Source organism: Thermobia domestica, chromosome 14 (genome assembly GCF_964235325.1).
Source record: "Thermobia domestica chromosome 14, izTheDome1.hap1.1, whole genome shotgun sequence".
NCBI lineage: Eukaryota > Metazoa > Arthropoda > Insecta > Zygentoma > Lepismatidae > Thermobia > Thermobia domestica.
The window spans coordinates 134,652,951-134,675,024 of record NC_137467.1 but is presented as its reverse complement, the minus strand read 5'-3'; the positions used below and the strand labels follow the sequence as shown (position 1 = coordinate 134,675,024).

Below are 22,074 nucleotides of genomic sequence, written 5' to 3'. Positions count from 1 at the left end.
TTATAATTGTAAATAAATTTACAGCCGTTGTCCTTGTTTGTACTAGACTTTAAAATACACCATTCGCTTCACGCGTTTGTATAGAAAAAACATGGCGATCACCATGGTAACGGATAGGAAATGACGACGTCACTATTTCAGTCTATTCGACAACTGCCTAATGTGATCCTCGCAGTTCGAAACCTTCCCTTCTGTTTTACAAAATCACAATTTTCATCATAATACGAATGCTGTCCGATCATTTTCCCCCAATTCTAAATCTCTGTGTATAAATCATCCCTCGCTGTCTCCACACATGAATCTCTCTCCCTCTCTCTCTATGTCGCCCAGGAACTCATATGGCTTGAGATCAAACCTTCGACTCTTGAAATCAAATATAAGCTCTCTAGCAATGTGCAATCGTAGCTCTATAGGTTTTTTGGTAAAAGTAGTGTCTTTTAGATTTTATTCGGCGGGTGGGGGATTCTCCGCCGACATAAGATTTTCACTTTTTTTATTAGTGTATTACTATACATTTGATCAAACAATACGTATTTATGAAGCTCAAAGGAGGGGGAATTACACCCTCCTGTCCTGCCCAAATGACCCCCTGGAACATTTGCTTGCAATTACTGAAAAGAAATTAAATGAATCATTGAATAACATTCATTTCTGTTCTTAGATATTTTAGGGCTCTGTGCGTGCATTACATACTTTAGGAAGCACAAAACCTACTGCCGTTATTGGCAATTTCCATATATTTCTTAGGGAGCATCTTAGTAGCTGTAGTCTTTAAAGAAGGGAAAGAATGAAACTAAAGGTCTTTATGAAGCTCTGGGAATATTGTGTGACTTTTTAATTTAGGCTCTTAAATATATATATCAGAACAAACGAATGGAAAAGACTGTTTTAAAGCTATAATGTTGTAAACTTGATTCCTGTTTCTTTTTCAGCTGAATGGAAAGAGTACTACGTCACACTCACTGCTTTTAGACAAAGAGAGATGGAGGAGGGGGGAGTTGTATTGCATACTAGAAGCAACTAATCGATTGAGACATGTCTTTCTGGATCCACGTGAAAACGGGGCAGGAGTTTGTTATTAATTTAGACTTAGAATTTTTGTAACAATTTCTATGCCGCGAACTGTACAAGTCTCTGAACCATACAGTTCAATACTCCATATATAGCACTTGACCAACTTCTTCCTTAGTCAAATATTAAGCCTGTTAGTTAAGAGTGATTTTTTCTTGTTAAATGCTTCTTTGGCTATGGCAATTGACATGATCTCTTTAGTGCAAAACGTCTCTTGCAAAAATACTTCCCAAATACTTGAAATTATCGACCTCTTCAAGTTCTCTTTGTTCTACTCTAACCCATAATGGCGCGTTTCCAAGTGATATTCTCATGACTTTCGATCTTTCGATGTTGATTTCCCTTCCATATGGTTTACCAGTGTTAACTATTTTGTCAATCATCTCCTGTAGTCCATCTTCCGTTCTAGCTATAATAACCGTATCATCTGCATACCTGACGACTGATTAATGAAAATGAATGATTCTAAGACAATTAAAGTAGAATGATAATGTAGGATAAACGGGAGTATTCGAGGAAACTGACACCCTTGGGTCAATGAAGAGTTTTAGACCTTTTGATTATTTTGATTTTGATTTTTTGTTATTAGAATGTGATATATAGAACACAGTTGATACATAGAACCAAATAACATCAAATTCGAACTCAAAAAATCGGAAGACCTAATAGTAGGGTCTATCTATATTTTGGGGCAAAATTTAGATCCTTATAACTTTCGACCCTTTAGTTTGCTCAACTTGGAATTTAGTGTAGGCATATGATACGGCTACATACCGAATCGAATAACCTCGAATTCGAACTCACAAAATTAAAAGTCTAAAACTCGTTAACGATAAATGCACGAACACAATGTTGTTCACTACGAACTCAAGCAGGCCCGTATTTAGGTAAGTGCTATTTTGTGCTACAGCACAGGGCAAAGAGTTTAGGGGCGGCAAAATTTTCGATTTTTTTAAAGATTCACAATAAAATAATATTTAAAACTAACAACTCGCAGAGTCCCTTGCAAGCGTTAGAAAATGTGTTAATGTATTTAATTCGCTCTAATTACAATAGTTACTAATTAGCTAGCTTACGAGGGGGTACCCAAAAGAAACCGGATTGAAAGAGCACTGCCGTGCCTAGAGGTAGTAGAGAGTTCTCCTGCTAGGTGGGTCCAGTAGAGACTTTCTCAGATAAGTTGGCCAAGCGGCGTCTGCGTAAGAGGTTAACGTTTGATCGTATTATTGTTTTTCTCAACTGCTCTCGTTTGCCGCCTGCGAAATCGTTATGGCAGAATCAAAGGAACAAGGAGTATGTTTGCTTCCTACTTGGAAAATTGGAAACGAAAACTTACCAAATGCTTCAACAGGCTTTCAAGAAGGATACTATGAACCACACACAATTTTTTGATTGATTTGGACGCTTTAAGTGTGGTGAGATGAGTGTTGAAGATCATGCTCGTTCTGGGTGCTCTTCATCATTTCGAAACGACGAAAACTTCGAACAAATCTGCCCCAAAATCAGCGAGGATGTCGTTTCATGATCGATGATATTTCAAAACAGGCAGGAGTGAGTTGGAGCTCGTGCCAGCGTGAGGTTTTGTAAAGGAGACATGTTCCCGCTAAGTTTCTTTCTCGCCTGCTCACACAGGATCAAATCATTCGTCTGAATTTAAGCCAGGACTTGAAAAATCAGATTGAAAGTGATCCAAACTTTTTGCCTAACATGATGACATTGTCCGAGAATTAAACAAAATCTAAAAGGAAAATGTTTTGATGGTGTAGAGACTGTAAAAAGAACTTCGCAGAGCGCATTGGACGATATAAAAGTTCCAGTGTTCTAGAGGTGCTTCAAACAGTGGGAAAGAAGATGGGAGAAATTAATCGCATTTAATGGAGAGCACTTTGAAGGAGACTGAAAGAATTTTGTAAAAAATGTAATAAATTATTTTTTTAGAATGAAAATCCGGTTTCTTTTGCATCGTCCCTTGTATCTGATTATTTAAAAAAAAACTCTCCCACCTACACCAACGGGTGAGGATGAATTTGAACATAATGAAAACTGATACCGTTAAACTCAGCGACCTCGAAAACTGAATTGAACACTAATATGTGTCGTTTTCGATTACTTTTAAAATCTCGCCCCCTCAATGGAGAGTGGAGTACCTTGAAATTGAATTAGATTAAAACTGTCACTATTCATCTCAGCACCCGCAAAGACTATGATTTCAATTCTAATATTGATCGTTTTCGATTATTTTAAAAATGCCTCCATTTTATTCTTAGGGGGACTTTGCACTCCCATATCTCAGCTCACGTGTGACCTAGGAACCTGGAACAGGTCATTTGAATCATTCGTCTGAGAGCTTTAAAACGTATTAAAATTTCATGTTTCTATCTATTACGGTCCATCTATCTAACACCACATCATAATCACCATTTAGAGAATTAGGCCATTTAAAAGTACGTTGTAAATTTTATAACTTGTAATACCTAAACTGATACTCAACAAGATCTGGTATGTGCGTGAAATCCTTATTTGAGACATAAGTTTGTTGCGTTGGGAGGGACAAATCATTTAGAGCACAGGAGCGCACAATATATAAATACGAGCCTGAACTCAAGGGTCCTATGATCGATTCAAAGACTCCTAATATCAAAATGGAGCGATTCCACACTTTCAAGACTGGAATTGAAAATAAATACTTATACTCTAGGTGTACAGTCATCTTCAAAAACTTTCCCAACCAATTATTTACGAAAAGTTCTGTGCTCTTATCTTAACTCTTTGAACACAGACAGTAGGCCAATAGTGGAAAGCGAAAGTGGTAGGTAGCAATTGGCAACTTTGGTCCAGTATTGACTGGTTGATTTAGAGTTTAGCTTTCCTTTCAGCACCGAGGGTATATGAAACATGGACCATAACTTAACATGAGATTTGAAACATATGAACTCCTACCGCAAATCGAATCCGGATTTCCTGTGTCTAATGCGCGTTCGTCTGTCCATATATTGTAATTGGCCAATTTGCTAAGCAGTTGCCAACGTAATCGCTATGAAAGACGTAAACTTCTGGCCAACAGTGGGCCAACGTCTTTTTCAACTTCATTTTTACAATATTACAAATTCCGAACTATACCGACCACTAGTTTACGCAAGGCGTGAAGCAATGTGATGCTAGAGAAGCAATATTATCCGAAATGTTTTATTTCAAGTTTATACAAATAGTTGCACTCTGAAATCATATAAATTGCAGCAATTGCATTTCTTACTGTTGACTGATTCAGGTCCTTTACGGAGTTGTACAGCCATCAGTAAAAGCATCTCCCTCTAAATGCACTAATCCCATTACTTGGGGGGTGGCTCAGTGGTAGAGCGTTCACCTCCGATGCTTGGGGTCCCTGGTTCGATCCCACATCGAGCCGTGTGGACTTTGTGGTGGACAAACATCGTGCTCGTGGGTTTTCTCGGGGTCCTCCCGTTTCCTTCCACTTTCTTCATTCCACCATTTCATTCATTTCTCATTATCACCGTCTCCCTTAGCCTAACGGGCATAACCGTGGGACGTAAAACTTAAAGATTTCATTTCATTTTTTTCATTACTTGGGGTCCAGGTCATTTGCAGTTGTGAGAACTCCTGGACAGATGCAACCCAACTTACACGAAACATTTCTCGACACTGACAGCAGTTGGTAGCCCTGACCTAGGTGCTTATGCAGCTAAAATTGTGAAGTAGGTCACTAACGAAACAGTTCTTCATTCTGAGATGAATCTCTATGCTTCAGAGCGTGTTGTCCAACGAACACTATATATTATTCCCAATATTGCTGTGTATGTAATGTATTATTTCGTTATATACTGTATGTTCAGAGAAATAAAAATACTGACCATGCATTAATCAGAGTGTAAGTATCACAATGACTTACTCGAGATTTCCTTCTTTAACTCAAAAACATGATATAAAGACCGTAGTCAATGGGGAAAATATCAAAAAATGTTCTTCAAGGCTACCTCATAGATTTTAACGATGATCCAGATTTACATTACTACTCTTGCTCACCTTAACTTATAATTTCCAAAGAAGAAAAGACACCAGACATTATTTTCTCATTCTTGGAATTGTATCAACACGTGTAGAAATAGGAATTTTTATTTTTAACTTCCACAACTACTAGTTTATTTTCTTATGTTTGTATGAGGAATTTGCAGTAGAGTAGTTAAGTATGCAACTCGTATGGCAGAGACCCGGGTTCGAATCCTGTAGTGGTAATTATTTTTTTCTTTATGGAAGATGAGTTGAGTTGATTTTGAGTTTATCGTCCCGTTCAGCTGCGAGGCTATATGAGACGTGGACCTACTGATTAACCTGGAATCCGAACCACATGAGCTCCCACCGGGAATCGAACCCGGGTCTCCCGCTCCAAAGGCGCGTACGGCCTTATGAAAGATATTGTTTACGTAATTGGTATTGTAATTCTATTATTCCTGTATTATTATTATTATTATTATTATTATTATTATTATTATTATTATTATTATTATTACTATTATTATTATTATTATTGGAAAGTCGTGACTTGGCTAGATATTTTATATTATTTGAAGTTCTTGATTGAATTTACGTATTTTTGTTGGTATGAAACGTATATGGGACGTATCTGAAATTGTGAATTTGCTTAAAACATTAATATTTCTAGCAGTAGTAGTAGAAACTTAAAAGCAACTGCTGGGAAACAATAACGTTTGTGTTTCATCAGTCGTATTTTTTACCTATAACAATGATATACTGTAGGTATTCATCAATTGTTCGCTAAGCACGTTACGTTCCCAGACAATACGAATCAATGTTGATACGGCTGACATCATATTATAGTTGTATTTCGAAGTTCACTTTTGTATTGCAAGTGCACTGAAGAAATTCATCTCAACATTACGATCGAGAGAAACTGAATATTTTGCATCTTATCTTACATTGGTAGTATCAATACTACAAATGATGAAAATTACTATTAATCATCCAACGGGAATCCAACCTAGGACCTCCGGGATGTGAACCCAACGCTTATCCAACCACGCTAAAAAAATCGCTGGTAATTAACAGGGGGAAAAATTGGTGTTAAGTTTCTTCAAGAAATCCAATGTTGTAAAACTCTTGTTTACGCCTTAATAAAATAGCAAGTATTGTGTAGAAACAATAGTCAAAAGAATTGAAATCTAAATTGTCAAAATACTTTGTTGGAAATTAGTGATATAAGTAGTATTAGTGGATGTTGTTGCAGCATTTAGTTATGAGGAAGTTGCCTGCTTGAGCATCGAGGCTAAATGTTACGTAAAACTACAGTTTAAATATATCTCTTCGAGCATTTGTTTATAATTATATTTTTTGAACGAGCCATTAATATACATTGCAGATTGTCGAGTTCAACATTTTATCAGTCTATTCGATATTGGATAAATCAAAATCTCGAACCGTTGGCCCGCAAAGATATGATGTGTGATTCGTGCACTTTTTATACAAATTTTCTGTTTATTATGTTATTTCGTATGGACGTTTTGTTTTTGTGAAAAATAGAGAAAATAAACATAATGCAAACAACCTGAAACTCAAGCTATTCCATGCCGAAAGCGTCGGTAAACCAGCGATGGGTAACTGGCGACTTCTCGGCAAAAATTGGATACTCAGCAGAGATGATCCTATGTAGCCCCACTTCCGTTTGGAAAATTATACCACCAGTGGCAGAGGCGCGACGAAACGCCAATGAATAACAGGCTTTGATGTGTTCATCCACTTTCAAGCATTTTCTGATTCACGCGTGGTCATTGTTTTTATTTCTTTGATTATACAGTATATAATGAAATAATACCTTACAGACACAGCAATATTGAGATTAATATATGGTGTTCATTGGACAACACGCTCTGAGCAATAGAGATTCATCTCAGAATGGAGAAATGTTTCGTGCGTCATCTACTTACAACTTTACTTGCATAAAGACCTGACTCACTGCTACCAACTGCTGTCAGTGCGGAGAAAAGTTAAGGGTAAGTTGGGTTGCATCTGCCCAGGCGTTTTACAAACTGCAAATTATCTGGTCTCCAAGTGATGGAATTAGAGCACTTAGGGTGGAGATACTTTGCGGGTGGCTGTACACCCTAATAATGAATTCAATGGAAACAAAACTGTGATAGATTGTACTTTGCAACCACACTGTTATATATGGTTGTCTCAATATATATACAGGGTGTCTCAAAGTCCCCAAATAGAGAGTAACTCTGTTATTATCGGAGTTACAACAAAATGTAAGAGGGGAAACCGTCTTCAAATATAATTTTTTCAATCTAAACTGAAATAATTTTTTTAGATCGGACGAGCTGTTTGGTGTGTACACTCTTTGTGTGCTCAAACTGAAAATGCAACGTTGCCATTTACCTGGACCCGTAACATAAGTGAATGAAGTTACTGTCTTTTACGCTATGTGTCGATGGTCAGCCCCTATTTCAAATATGCCTCCATTCACCATATTTATAAAATTTATCAACATCTCAGCAAGTGGCAACGTTGCATTTTCATTTAACGTTGGGCGCATACAGAGTGTACAGCCGAAATGACTGGTCCGATTTAAAAAAAATTCCTTCACTTTAGATTGAAAACATTGTATTTGGAGACTGTTTTTCATTTTACATTTTGTCGTAACTGATAACAGAGTTACCCTTTTTCATGGGACTTTTGAGATACGCGATATATATATATATATATATATATATATATATATATATATATATATATATATATATATATATATATATATATATATATATATATATATGTATGTGTGTGTGTGTGTGTGTGTGTGTGTGTTTTGAAGAAACACTGCTTATTTCCCTTCCCGAGACTTCGGATCTGTACTTAATACTTAATAAATATTATTGTTATCAGTTATTATTTTTCTTTAAGTTTGCCCACAAACTAACTTGTTTTTACACAAATATTAATGCTAAAATCTAAATAAGGCTACGCCCTTGTCTTAATAATAGAAAGTTACGTTAATGTTGCCTACATGCTAGGTCAATATATTGACGTCAGGCAGAGGTTGCACACACAGCGGTGCTGCGAGTGTTAACAATCAGGAGTTAACGTTACTGACAGATTAAGATATTTTCCGTTCGTAATAAGGATAATTTGGCCTACTAATGAAACATTAAGTAGAATTTTAGAATATGTTTTGTTTTGCTATTTGTTCAGGGGTGTAGCCAAGGGGGGGCACGGGGGGGCAAGGCCCCCCCAAACGAATTTTGTGCCCCCCCAAACGCAAAATTCTAATTGGAAGATATTTGTACCTGTCTCGTTTAAGAAAAGAATTTTTGTTTCACAAAATTGTGTGCCGAGAAAGGTTACATTGAAATTCATCTAAGATCTTATATGTTGCGGTCACAACAATATTAATTCACAGAATTTTCGCTCATATTATTTAGAAAGTATATTTTGAGCGAAATGAAGAATCATAAATATCAAGAATACAGTGTAAATCCACCCCGATCGATATTTGAAGCTGGAATAGCATAGAAACATCGTAGTATCTAGAATGGCACAACTAGCTACGTAACGAAGGTCTGTCTGGGAAGCATGAGAATTGAAACCATTGCACTCGCAATCTTTTCCATTTGATCACCGTTTTCAACACGATCAAGTAAATTAGCAACCTTGGAAAATCTCAAATGTCGTTGTTAAAATATTTAAGAGACAGACAGATATAACTAAACCTGCTGCAGCTGATGACTCCCATTTCATCGAAAAAAAGGGAAGAAGATGAAAGAACTAAAGGAGAAGAAAATATTTCAGTGTCAAGTGAGGTGCCAAGTGACTTAAATAATAAGGTTCCTTCACAGCCAATGTTATCAGTATTCCCAAAAGTTAAAACAGGTGGTAAAGAACGTTCTTTTTCAAGTAACTGGTACAATGGAAGAGAGTGGTTGGAATATTCAGTTACTCGCGATGCAGCGTTTTGTTTTGCATGTAGAATTTTCAAACCAAGCTCGGACGATGCATTTACTTTGACTGGGTACAGGAACTGGAAACATGCATTAGAACGCAACAAGGGTTTTGCTAAGCACGCAGCATCAAAGAATCACCAAACTGCTGTGCTTGAATGGAAGGAGAAGAATCTGCGAGATGCTAGCAATTCTGGAGTTTCGACACTCTTGCAAGAGAAACAACTGGACAAGTATCGTTATTATTTGACTGGTATTTTTGACATTATCAAGTTCTTAACTACAAACGAATTGCCATTGCGCGGTAAAGACGACACGTCAAACAAAAACGATACTTTGTCATCAGCAATGAGCTGCGCAAGTGGTACTGGTGTTGAGGAAGTTTTCCTATATGAAAACAGTGACAGTGAAGCATCAGGTATGTTTTTAAGACTCTTTGAATTTACTTGCAAGAGAGATCAAACTTTGCGTGAAATAAGTGGCATTATTCCTAAAAATGCAAAATACACGTCTCCCGAAATTCAAAACGAAGTGATTCAAATTGCAGCGGATTTAGTTCGGGAAGATATTGCTTCCAGGGTAAATTCTAGCGATTGTTCGTTTTTTACTCTGAAAGTCGACTGTACAAGGGACAAACGTGGTGTAGAAAATCTTTCTGTAATCGTGCGGTATGTAATTCGAGGACAAGTATGTGAGAATCTTGTAGAGATGATGCAGATTAATGATCAGAGTGCAGCAGGAATAGTGAATGCAGTTCTTAGTGTATTGAAGAGTGCAGGTATCAACGAAAAAAACATTCTTAGTCAGTGTTACGACGGGGCAAATGTTATGTCAGGGAGGCATGGCGGTGTACAGAAATTACTACAAGACTCAGTTGGAAAAACTATTCCGTATGTTCACTGCTTTAACCATCAGTTGCACCTAGTTGTTATACATGCCCTTTCTACTGAAAACAGGATTCGACAGTTCTTTGAAGTATGCGACGCAATTTATAACTATGTTAGGAAACCTAGTATAATGACGAAGTACAAGGGTACAAAGCTCAAACAATTGCTAGAACATCTATGGACTGGGCATTTAGCAACAACAGAAGCTATTGTATCCAGTTACCAGGAACTGGTAGCGCTTTTCACAGCTATTGAAAAGGAAACTGATCTTGATGGAAGTCTCTCCATTGAGGCTTCAGGTCTATTACAGAAGATAAATAGACCCATGTTCAAGTGTCTGGCCTACTTTGTGAGGAAAATTCTGAAGATTGTGCAACCTGCTAATGCCATGCTGCAGTCTGAAGCAATTGATTTGTGCTCAGCAGTTGGTGTTATTCAGTCCGTCGTCGAAGAAGTTTCATCGTTACGCACTGAAGACAGTTTCAATGAGTTGCAAAATGAGATACGTCATGAATTTTCGGACGAGACAGACAATTGCCCTCCACGAAAACGAATTTGCAAGACTAGCTCTTCACTACGCGACATGGTGGTGTACGAAATACCCTAGATTATGGAAGAGAAAGGGACACAAGCCCAGATACTTATAAGAAGCTATACTTCCATGTAATTGATTGTGTAACCGGGGAGATTTCAGCTCGATTCAGTGAAAGAAATACGAATATTTTTACTTCTCTCAAGACATTAAGAGAAATAAATTCAGAAAATTTTCTTGACGTTAAGGAACTTACACCATTGTGTGAACTCATTACATATACTCCCGATACAGAGGAAATTGCAACTTGTAAGCGATTTTTATTGAAACAGTGTAGTGATTTACCTACCATAACCATTCACAGACTGACGGAAATGTTATACTCGTACAGAGAGGCTTTTCCAGGGGTGTATTCTTTGTATGCTGCTGGATTAACTTTTGGAGCCTCTACTGCATCGTGCGAAAACTCGTTTTCCACTCTTACTCGTGTATTGACACCCACGTGTGTAGACGCTCGATGCTACATCGTCGTAAAGCAAACTTAGTACTTCTTTCGTTCGAAAGTAAAGTTTTTGAGGATATTTCTGTCGACAGGTTCTTGAAGAGGTTTTCTCAGAAGTCACGGAAACTCCCCCTATATTGAAAAACAAAAACTGCATCTGTTTGTTTTTGAACTTTAAAACATCATTTTCTGTAATGCAATTACGAATTTAATTCTGAATGTTCAGAATTCGTACCGTCGTTCCCTTTTCTTGTAACTACTTATATATGTATTTGTTGTGAGCTGATAGTAAATTCATATTCAAGACATTCAGTAGATTTTCCTCAAGTCCTATAAAAAGGTGTGATAAAAGCTTAATATTTAATGTGCCCTCATGGTCCATAACTTCGTTGTGTAAAGATATATTTTCATTTAAAATTTTAAAGACGAGTTTCATCTAAAATTGTTTATCTAAAAATATAACTGTTGACCATATGCACCCTTGTAGTCATGCAGAAGGGATTTTTTAATGCTATGCGTAAGCATGGGAATTGTCTACACTCTTGCCGTACTCGTGTCCTCCACCCTTGTTCTAGAGTATTCTCGCATAATATTTTCACTTGTACTTATTTATGCTGTTACAATTTTAACGGCGCAGCGTGTTTAGGGCTTTAGAAATTGTAGTTAATTTGCTGTAGAAGAGGTAAATTAAACATTTGTGTGAGTGATGGAATTTAGAACCATTTAGTCCTTGTAATTAATAATATACGGCATTCTTCTACTCGAATTCGTAATGTTTCACATACGGTGGACCAGTTACCTACAGTACATCGTTGCTCTCTTCAGAGGTCACCTTTCTAATTGTCACAAATGAAATTAAGTTTTAATAACGTTCCCCGGCAACAACGGTTCTTACCTCTATGCGCCTTCAGTCTAGAAGTAACTGTGTTGGCCATTTTGCTTTTGCATTAACCGAACGTTTTAGTTCAAAATAAACACCTCCGAACATTTCGTGGTATGCTTAATTATAAATATCAATTGTCAAAGTTTCACACAAGACACAGTACAAGAAGCCATTATAGTCTACGTTGCTGTCTACATGTCTGCGCCGAAAATAGTCTACGAATAGTTTACATCAACATGTAGACGTGACTATCGATTTTTACGCATAGACGTAAAGGTTAGGTAAGGTTGAATTGTTTTGTAACCTGTATACAAGTGTAAATACATTTATCCTAACCAAATCTAACCTACACTAAATTACACATTTTGTTCGAACATTTCATCTCGAATTGCTCCCTAACCATCTAACAAATACTCTTGTAATTAATGTTTGCAGTGGTGTTGGTGCCCTTGCCCTGTGCCGGAAACGTAAATTTTTACTGCAAACATTAAGTACAAGGACACATGTTAGATAATCCAAAATAAAAACTTCCTTTGTGTATGAAATCTGAAATTGCTGCTCTGCCTTCTGAAATTTTTGTTCTTCGATTACTAGGAGTCTAAGATGCCCAGGAGACCTTTGTTTACCGGGAATTTTTATTTGAAGAACAACATATGTATTTCTATAAGGGCCCCCCCATTTGAATCTCAGGCCCCCCCACTTAAGTTGGTCTGGCTACACCACTGTATTTGTTGAGCACAAGTTTGCTTATTTTAGCTAGAGTCTTGGTCAAAGAAATTTATTTATTTATTTATCAACATAACAGCAGATGCCCAATTAAAGTTTAAAAAACTTCAATATGTTTTTACAGCAGTTTTTAGTGCCTTACAGGACATTTTGCATATATCCATTTTATCATGTTTTTGACATAATTTGTTGCAGACAGGAGCTCCTTCGTGGCTAAGCGGTTAGCGAACGTGCCTTTGGCGTGGGAGATCCGGGTTCAATTCCCGGCGGGAGCTCATGTGGTTCTGATTCCACGTTAATCAGTAGGTCCACGTCTCATATAGCCTCGTTGCTGAACGGAACGTAAAACTCAAATTCAACTCAACTCATTTGTTGTAGACACAACATATTCTCCAGATTGGTGACTTCAACATTATGTTGGTCCTCGACTTTCTGGCATTGAAGAGACCTGTATTATTAGTTCTACTTCTAACTGAAGGAACATGGAAGTTGAATAATGATATAATGGTTGTGCTATCAAATTAATTTTGAGCTATTTTTTGGAGGAATACCAGATCCGAAATATAACACCTTTGTTCAAATAATCAAATATTGCAGTTGCCTACCAGTGTATTATGGTTTCCAAGTAAGCAGGGCCAGTTCTGGACATTTCTTTAGTTTAAGCAAACAATATTTAGTACTTTAGATTATATGCCACTAACCTAACTGTCTGTACAAAAATTGTTGCGTGAGTACCTTAGGATTCTGAAACATGTATTTTTAGATAGAGCACATATTAGTTTCTAATTAAAATCTTGATCCGACTACGGTAGGTCCCATAGTTTTGGAGCTATGGACCTTTAAAGTTATTTTTTTCATGTTTTCGGCAGCCTATAACTCCGAAAGGAAGCATTTGTGCACCCAGGTTGGTCTATACTTTTCGTCTTATTTTGGTGCCAAATGTTGTCGGTGTTGTTTTCAAACACCCTGTAAATTGGAACAATAGAACCTAACAGATTAGGTTGCATATTGTATAAGAAATTATGGACAACCATTTTTTAATTGTATGGTTAATTTTCGGATCTCTGTCCGTAGTCTAAATAACAATTATTACTATAAGCACAGTAAGGTGCTGTATACAAAAATTCTTCAGTTGTGTGGAATTTAATTGTTATTATATGTAATATTTTACCGTCGAGAAAGAACATACTTCTCAACAGTAAAAGAATCTTCATTTGAAAGATGTAAACATAAGCTTGTTTGTGATTGTACAAAATTGGAAAATGTAAACAAATCCTTATCTCTGATTGGTGGAAAGTCTGTTCACGATATTGAAATGAAACTTGTAGACATATTTGTATCTTTTGTTTTCTTTGATGCAAGTTTGTTTTCTTAAGTTTTCCAATAACTAATTAAGTTACTCAGAGTTGAAAAATAAGATTATTTCTTCGTGTTCGATCCCAGCCTCCGCTAAGTGAACTTTGTGGTGGACAAACACCGTGTGTGTGGGTTTCCGCGGGGTTCTCCCGTTTTCTCCCATTTTCTTCATTCCACCATTTCTTTTATATCTCATCATCACCGTCTCCTTTAGCCTAGCCGGCATAATCGTGGGACATAAAACTAAAAAATTTCATTTCATTTTTCTCCTTTCTTCGTTAGTAACATATTGAGTTATGTCCCCCTATAGAACACCTCGCTGACTACATCCATGAATGAATATGTGTTGGTCTCTGCATATGTCATATGTTGTTTATTACATGAGTAATCTAGCAATGTATGTTGATTTCTTTTTTCTTTTCTTATGCATATCGATTCTATTACAATATACTCCAAATGAAATCTAGAACGTTTTGGTGTGAGGACGTTTGGTTGTAAGGAATGTTTCGGTAGAAAACATATTTGAGAGCATTAATTATATACTCGTAATGGGAAAAAGGGAGAATTAGTTCACATAGAAAATAAAAAATACAACTTGATTTTTTAAAAGTATTTTGAATTTTGTGATTTTATACTCGAATACACCGAAACTTTACACAAACCAGCTTCACACCTAAACGTCCTTATATCGAAATGTCTTACATCGAAATGCCCTACACTGAAACAGCCGTATCCCACTCCAAATTATTGAGTATGATTGACATGATTACGTGATGAGTGATGCTTTCTTCAGAGTCTATTCCAGTATTAAAAATCTATTCAATGTCTATGTTGATAATCAGCCTCTTTTTCTTTTGGTATTTTTTCCGTTTGTCATTTTTTTTCGTTTACTGCTGATGCAACTTTCTTAGTATACGTTTGAGCGCGATTTGCGCCCATGGAAAAAATCCCTGTTCAAGGGCTTCACATGCAATTTGATAGTTGTGTCCAAAACTTCTTTAGATAGACACGTTATTTGCGGCTGTGTGGAACTGTTAGGTTCGATTCGATTCCATTCGATTAATTCTGAATTACACAGGTTGAATGTACTTTCTTGTAATAAGGATCTTATTTTTGTGGAAGGTTATTTTTCAAGGAGTATTAAAATATCGAACTTGAAGGAATGCGTTTGTCTCGAGAAAAACCACTCGCTAAAGTATTACAGGGAGTCCAATATAGAATGCAATACGGAATTTGGGATAGTAGAACTTTTGAACCTGAAGTGATAAACAAATAATGGTTATACCAAAATGAAGCCTTGTTCATGCATATATATATATATAAATTTAAACTAGGAAGCAACAATTGAAGTAAAAAAAAACAATTATACACTAGGAACCACACAGTGTTGCAAGATGTAACCGAAGGAGTAAATCAATTTTTTTGCGAAACATGTAAATTGACTCATAACTCATACGTATGGATGTTCTGTCGTTAATTTTCAGTTTGTTTAGTTGGAGTAGCTTGGAAACTATGGAGCAGAAAAAATAAGTTTTCATTTCCAGCGATAACTAATCGGATGAAGCCTCTGTAAGGGGGGACTAGGGAAATCTTAGTTTTCATAAATTAACACTCTGAATTGGAAACTTTGCTGGTGTTTAAGTGCATCAAAAGGTGTGTTAAGGATCTCTCTACATTATGCAATTCCTGAAAGCAATGAAAAACAAACTTTGAAATTATCATGAAAATTTTTTACTAGGGCTCCTTCGTGGCTAAGTGGTTAGTGTACGCGCCTTTGGCGTGGGAGACCCGGGTTCGATTCCCGGTGGGAGCTCGTGTGGTTCGGATTCCACGTTAAAACAGTAGGTCTACGTCTCATATAACCTCGCTGCTGAACGGGACGTTAAACTCAAAATCAACTCAACTCAAAATGTTTACTTACATGCAGTCGGCAACACTGCTATTTATTTCTATGGGGGTATTTAAAACAAGAATTATACAAGAACAATTCTTGAACTATTCAAGACCTAGAAACGAACATTCGCAATGCCATTGAGAACATTAACACGTCTAATCTTCGTAAAGTTGCTGCGAACCTGGTGAAACATGTGAACCAGTATTTGAATCAAAACAGGGGACATACCCAGCATCCGCTGTAGAGCTGATAACTCATTTCTGATAGTAGCAGTGTTGCCGGGTGCATGTAAGTAAACGTTTTATCATGATAATTTCAAAGTTTGTTTTTCATTGATTTCAGGAATTGCATTCAGGGATCCTTAACACAACTTTTGATGCACTGAAACATCAGCAAAGTTGCCAATTCAGAGTGTTAATTAATGAAAACTACGATTTCCCTAGTTCTCCCTTACAGAGGCCTCATCCGATTAGTTATCACTGGAAATAAAAAAAAAATATTTTCTCTGCTCCATAGTTTCCAAGCCACTCCAACTAAACAAACTGAAAATTAACGACAGAACATCCATACGTATGAGTTATGAGTCAATTTACATGAGTTATGAGTCAATTTACAATGATTTACACCTTCGGTTACATCTGGCAACACTGTGTGGTTCCTAGTGTACTTCAATTGTTGCTTCCTAGTTTAAAAACATATGCATGAACAAGGCTTCATTTTGGTATAACCATTATTCGTGTATCACTTCAGGTTCAAAAGTTCTACTATCCCAAACTTCAGGTTGCATTGTATATTGGACACCCTGTAGTTGTAACGTTAGCTTCCAAGTGAAAGCAATTCCAAGGAGTCGTGCACTATGATGGATACCTATAATGGGTTATAAATGTTTCCCTTACGTTACTAACAGCAAAGACAGTAAATTATGTTTGAAATTCAGAGTAAATAGGTGTACATGTCATAGTGGAAAGCCATTAGAGAATTCTACGTAATTTATAGAACAGTTCTAATTTTAAATGTGGAGGAATATCTGGCCTATTACATGCAAGCATTCGTTGACATTCAGTTTACTCGCCGAAGTAGTTCTAAACAGCAACAAATACTTGCTTCTGATTGGCTGAAACTAGATATCAACTAATTCTTGATCGTAATTGGCCTATCATTTTTCTATATTGAAACCTAAGTTGCTTATTTCAAATAAGGTGGCATTATAGGGCTCAGTTTCAGTTGTACTAGCTGCCAAAAGCTACGAAAATTGAATTATTTATATTATATTATTTAATTCAAGCTATTTTATAAATAGTAGCCCCATTACTTTTAAGTGGCTTTTCATAATAAAGTACATACAAATTTAGTTGCATTTCAAATAGAATTTACCTTTTTGTTGATAGTCATATATAAGAAAAAGTTTTGTTATGCTACAGCTTTCTACTTAACGGCCATAAAATGAATAAAATGAGAGACATAAGCCATGAGAAAAATCTTACTGAATAAGAGTTGGTATACGATAAAATAGTAGCACTTGAAATAAAGCAAAGTCTAGATTTTTGATCTTACACTCATAGCACACTATAGGTACTGCACCATACTATACGACTCATTAAGATTGTTTTTACTGCAAAACTTATGTTACAATGAACAGTTTTGAGTCTGTTCTATGTTAAAGATAAAGCTTATGGGAAGTAAAGTTTTTGAACATGACTGCATGACTTGTTTTTTCGTAATGAATTACAGTATTTATATTCCCATTTCAGCAAATTTAATTTAAAGGGTTCTGGAATCAGGCCCGTATCCACGGGGGGCAAGGGGGGCCGGGCCTCCCTAAGCTTTGGCTGGCCCCCATAAAATTTCACGGTAGGCTTGCAAATGAACTATAATATGGTGATGAAGTATAATATGATTGGGTCGCTCCCCCTAACTTCTACCGCCCCCCCCTAAATTTATGGGCTGGCTACGGCCAGTCTGGAATGGTATTTGAAACTCAAGGGAAAATAGGTACTAATAAATTTCCCTCAAATTTAAATATCCCTTTTGCGAGAACTAGGCAGAACAGTAATTAGGCAGAACAGGAATTCATGTTCTGCCTAAAGATAAGATTCGATAAGAATTGTGTTACAAAGTGCTAGAGGGTCATTAGACAGAACAGGAATTAGGCAGAACAAGGAGGAACCGAACGCAAAAAGTATAAATCTGATTCTGGTCAAGTTAAATATTAGATTGAAGAATACTGCTGTTGATCTAAAATATTCCAAATAACTTCTCCTCTTTTTTCTTTCTTTTCTTTTTTCTTCCCAAATTTTTCACACCCTTACTTCGGGGCCCGGGGCCGTAGCCCTGCTCGTCCTCCTCTCACGGCACGGCGCTGCACCAATGACACATTTTTTGAGTACAACAATCTTTGATTAGAATGACAGCTGTGCGGCTTGAAAAACTACAGAAAACATGAACAACCGATTCAGAAAACGACATACTGTAGCTATATGCAAAACAGGCGCAGATCGACTCACACGGATTGCTTAAACTACTGGGAACACATTCACTCCAATAGCGTTTTTACTGAAGCCAAGAAATTCAAGTGAAAGATGTAATGATTTTTCCCCCTTTTCACATTCTATATATATATATATATATATATATATATATATATATATATATATATATATATATATATATATATATATATATATATATATATATATATAAAAAGTAGTACCGGTACTTGTGCAAGACTCTTGCGCTCATCACTAACCCTTAACTGTGGCCATTCAATCGAAGCAGTATGCGGGCACACTGTTTATGACAAGGCGGAGTACCCTTGAAGACATTTCATTCTAGTATGATTATGCCACCCAAACCATAAACAACACGTGCAGTTGACTTCCTTTTGTTTGTTGATCCATTCCCATTTCAAATACATATTTGGCAGTGATATTTTCTAGTAAAGTCGCGGAAGGGTTGGTGGTAGAGGAATAAAGAGTCTGTTATGTTTGTATTTTGTGTATATGGTGTGATTGTGGAAAGAATGCCACTGTCGTTAGTCGTACTGCAGTAGTGTTTAATATAATATCTATTGAAAGCTAAATTTCTTTACATTTTACCTCATATTTTAACCGTTTTTTCTCTTTTAAAAAACCTTTACTAAAGCACCCTGCGCCGCCAGAAATCTTCCTCAAACTAGCATCATTTGTGAGTGCATTGGCGCCAATTGATATGCAAGTCCATTTCAACTGTAAGGGGGTGTTTTACAGCCAATTGCGCGAAGATTCGACTTTATTGTTCTTTTGATGTATTTTAGCTGTATCTTAGTCTGTATCTTCGCTTAGATATGATGAAAAGAATTTAGTGAGGGCTGAAGATAAATGATAAAGATTTAGTTCGTTTAACAGTATTTTTGACTTATTGTGTCGAAGAAAAATTACCTTTGCAAGATATTTATTTTTATTGCAGTATTTTTTTTTTTTTTTTCATTTTTAAGATCAAGTGTTTCACGATTTCGATGGAGGTGTCTTTATTGTCAGATTTTCCGTAGAAAATGATAGAGTGCACAACCTCACATATTACGAAGTAATAATATTTGATTAGTTTGATTTCAACGTTAGCACCGAGCAGGGGCGATCACTCCCCCCAGAAGAGGAAACTTTCTTATTTTATATATAAATAAAACCCATCCCAGAGTTTGGAGCTCTTAAAAGTTCCCCTAAGTAGCAGTATTACAACCCACCGCCAACCCCAGAAGTCCGACCTGGATTCGCCGCATGTAAAATGGGACTCAAAGTTGTATGACATATTTTGCCATCTTTGTAAGAAATTCTTACTATAAAAGAGGTCTCAGTCTGTGAGTAATGCTAATACCTAAGTTAACCGCCATCTCTGTGACAGCTCACCCAGGTACGTATGCAGGGGGTGGGTTCTGGTGGTCCGGATCCCCCCAGAAATTTCGACTTTTGTGTAAATTTAGCCTAATTTTGGGGCCAATTTTAGGAACTTTAATATAAAATACCCTCATATTGAGTTTGGACCCCTCCCGAAATAAGTTTCTGCGTATGCTACTGAACTTACCCATCACAATAAGCGACAACTACTTTAAAAATACCTCGTTTTTACATACAATTGACCTTATTGCAAATGTGATCCAATACGCGTAACGAAGGCATTCCGCCTCACTCATTAGAATAAAATTAATAGTGTAAATAATCACGTACGTGCTTATTTTTGTGTATTCAAGCATTTCAATTTATTGACTGAAAATATTCTATATTTTCTTTCTAGTGAAATCTTTAAGAAATATATTTTGTTGTCATTGAAGCTTCCTTCTGGATTTCCTTGTCTGTCACGATATGCCAGTTAGGTAACTTACCTAAAGCTTGATCCAAATATGGATCCACACTTAAGCAAAATGTCTCCCCACCTGCCATAATAGCAGCCCATAAACCAAATGTCCCATAATCAATAATTGAATGATTACAGAATGACAAAATTGCCAAGTCATAACCTGGATTAGAAATTCCGCCACGACTGACAAAAAATACATCTTTTTCACCAGCACTGGAAACAAGATTCTTTCGACACCAATCCATATCGTCACTTGTTACTAGAAAACAAACTTGTGAGTATTTATTTCTGAAGTATTGCATTGCATTCAGAAAATACTGGGCTCCTACTAAAGTTCTATTGTAAACTCGAGGTAACCAGGCCTTGAAGTCTGTACGTCTCACATGCACACCAACAAACTGTAACTTACCACTATTATCATTTATTTCGTGTTTAACATAAGCAAATATCTCTGTAGCCGTGTCTAAATATTTGATTTGAAATCGAAATTCAGTTTTCAATTCATGCAAATATGGGATAACTGCTTCTGGGAAAACTAACCACTTATGGAGAAGGATATTTTCAGGATATTTCTTGCGGATATTTCGAACGGGATAAAGTAACCAACGTTTCACTGGAGGACCAAAAGTAATGTTACATTCACGCACAAGTTCCAAAGCGGGTACACTCAAATTGTAGAAAACTTGACTTAAAAAGTCTAACAGTGATTTTGGTACGTAAGGTTGTAAATTGAACATTTTACTTAATCCCCACACTGCAGCATACTCCCATATTTTATTACCTAAGCGTCCACCGTCTTCTACAGTTACAACACTTATTTTTGGACATGCAATCTGTTGAGTAGCGTTCAAGTTGATAATTACCTGCTTACTTTCTGTTACTTTGTATGCATTTGAATTTTCTAAAGTCTTAATTACATTATTATTTTGAACACGTTTCATGTTAGTTGAATGTATTTCATTGTTGTTCTTGTCAATTGTTACAAAAGAATGTTTATTGGCATCTTCAAGCTGATGCAAGAAGATTGCTGAATGAACTAAGTCCTTGCCAGAGAAACTGACAACTGATTCACCATTTCCTTGTCCTTGAAGTCCATTGGTCGTTTTTGTAGGAAATAAAGGGAGTGCCCTTTTTGACCCTGTGCTATTTTCATAACCATACTCAACACTGTAGTTTCGTCTTCTTGAGTACTTGCGAATAAACTCGTTCAACAAATTCAGCTGCGTTGGTTGTGGAGTTTCCTTGTTGACAGTGACGTCGTAGGGATCTGTCTTGTCTAAGTATGGCAGTCCCCGCCGTTGAAGTAAAACACTCACGTACACGACAACGAAAAAAGTAACAGAAACGCAAAACAACACTAGTTTAAAAAGCAGCCGCATTTTAGATTTTTCCATGGCACTCAAATACCACTCGCCATTACACAAAGAACGCTGCTGACTCGAGAAAATATCCACATGAGTAATCTCTTCTGCCGTCTGGAAACGTGACACAAACGTAAGCTTTAATATTGTACACACTTTGTCCTCTACGTTTAACAAGACCAGCAACATACATAATAAATGCATACTAAAAGTGTGTAAAGGAGATGTGGTAAAATGACGCAATTATTGTGTTTGCTAAAGAGCTTCAGAGGAGGTCTTGTTAGCTCCGGTTAAAAGGTTTATTACGGAGGAGTCCGTCTTAACGATGTCTTTATCTTTGGCTTATCTTTGCGGCGGAGTTGAATTTCTTTCAGGCAAATGACCTCTTTGTATATTCCTTTGTAGTTCTTACTAAAACTAAATCCGCTGGAATCCTTTCCTTCCGCCAGCTTAACAAAAAATGTATCTTTTACGTTTGTCGACTGCTTGAGAAACTTAACATAGTACATACATGATTTCAACGACTTATGAAACATTTACATTACTCTTGTCTTTCTTGCTGA

At 36.6% G+C, this 22,074-nt stretch overlaps 2 protein-coding genes across 2 annotated transcripts; one reads left to right on the top strand and one right to left on the bottom strand.

Moving 5' to 3' along the window:
* The first annotated feature begins 8,942 nt into the window (after positions 1-8,942).
* LOC145670022 (zinc finger MYM-type protein 1-like) lies at positions 8,943-10,535 on the top strand. Its single transcript, XM_081738365.1, has one exon. It carries the CDS (start codon positions 8,943-8,945, stop codon positions 10,533-10,535), a length of 1,593 nt encoding a protein of 530 aa, XP_081594491.1.
* Positions 10,536-19,889: 9,354 nt separating this feature from the next.
* On the bottom strand, positions 19,890-21,181 carry LOC145670723 (galactoside 2-alpha-L-fucosyltransferase Sec1-like). Its single transcript, XM_081739502.1, has one exon. The coding sequence runs from the start codon at positions 21,089-21,091 to the stop codon at positions 20,096-20,098; it is 996 nt and encodes a 331-aa protein (XP_081595628.1). The 5' UTR covers positions 21,092-21,181; the 3' UTR covers positions 19,890-20,095.
* Between the last annotated feature and the right edge of the window lie 893 nt (positions 21,182-22,074).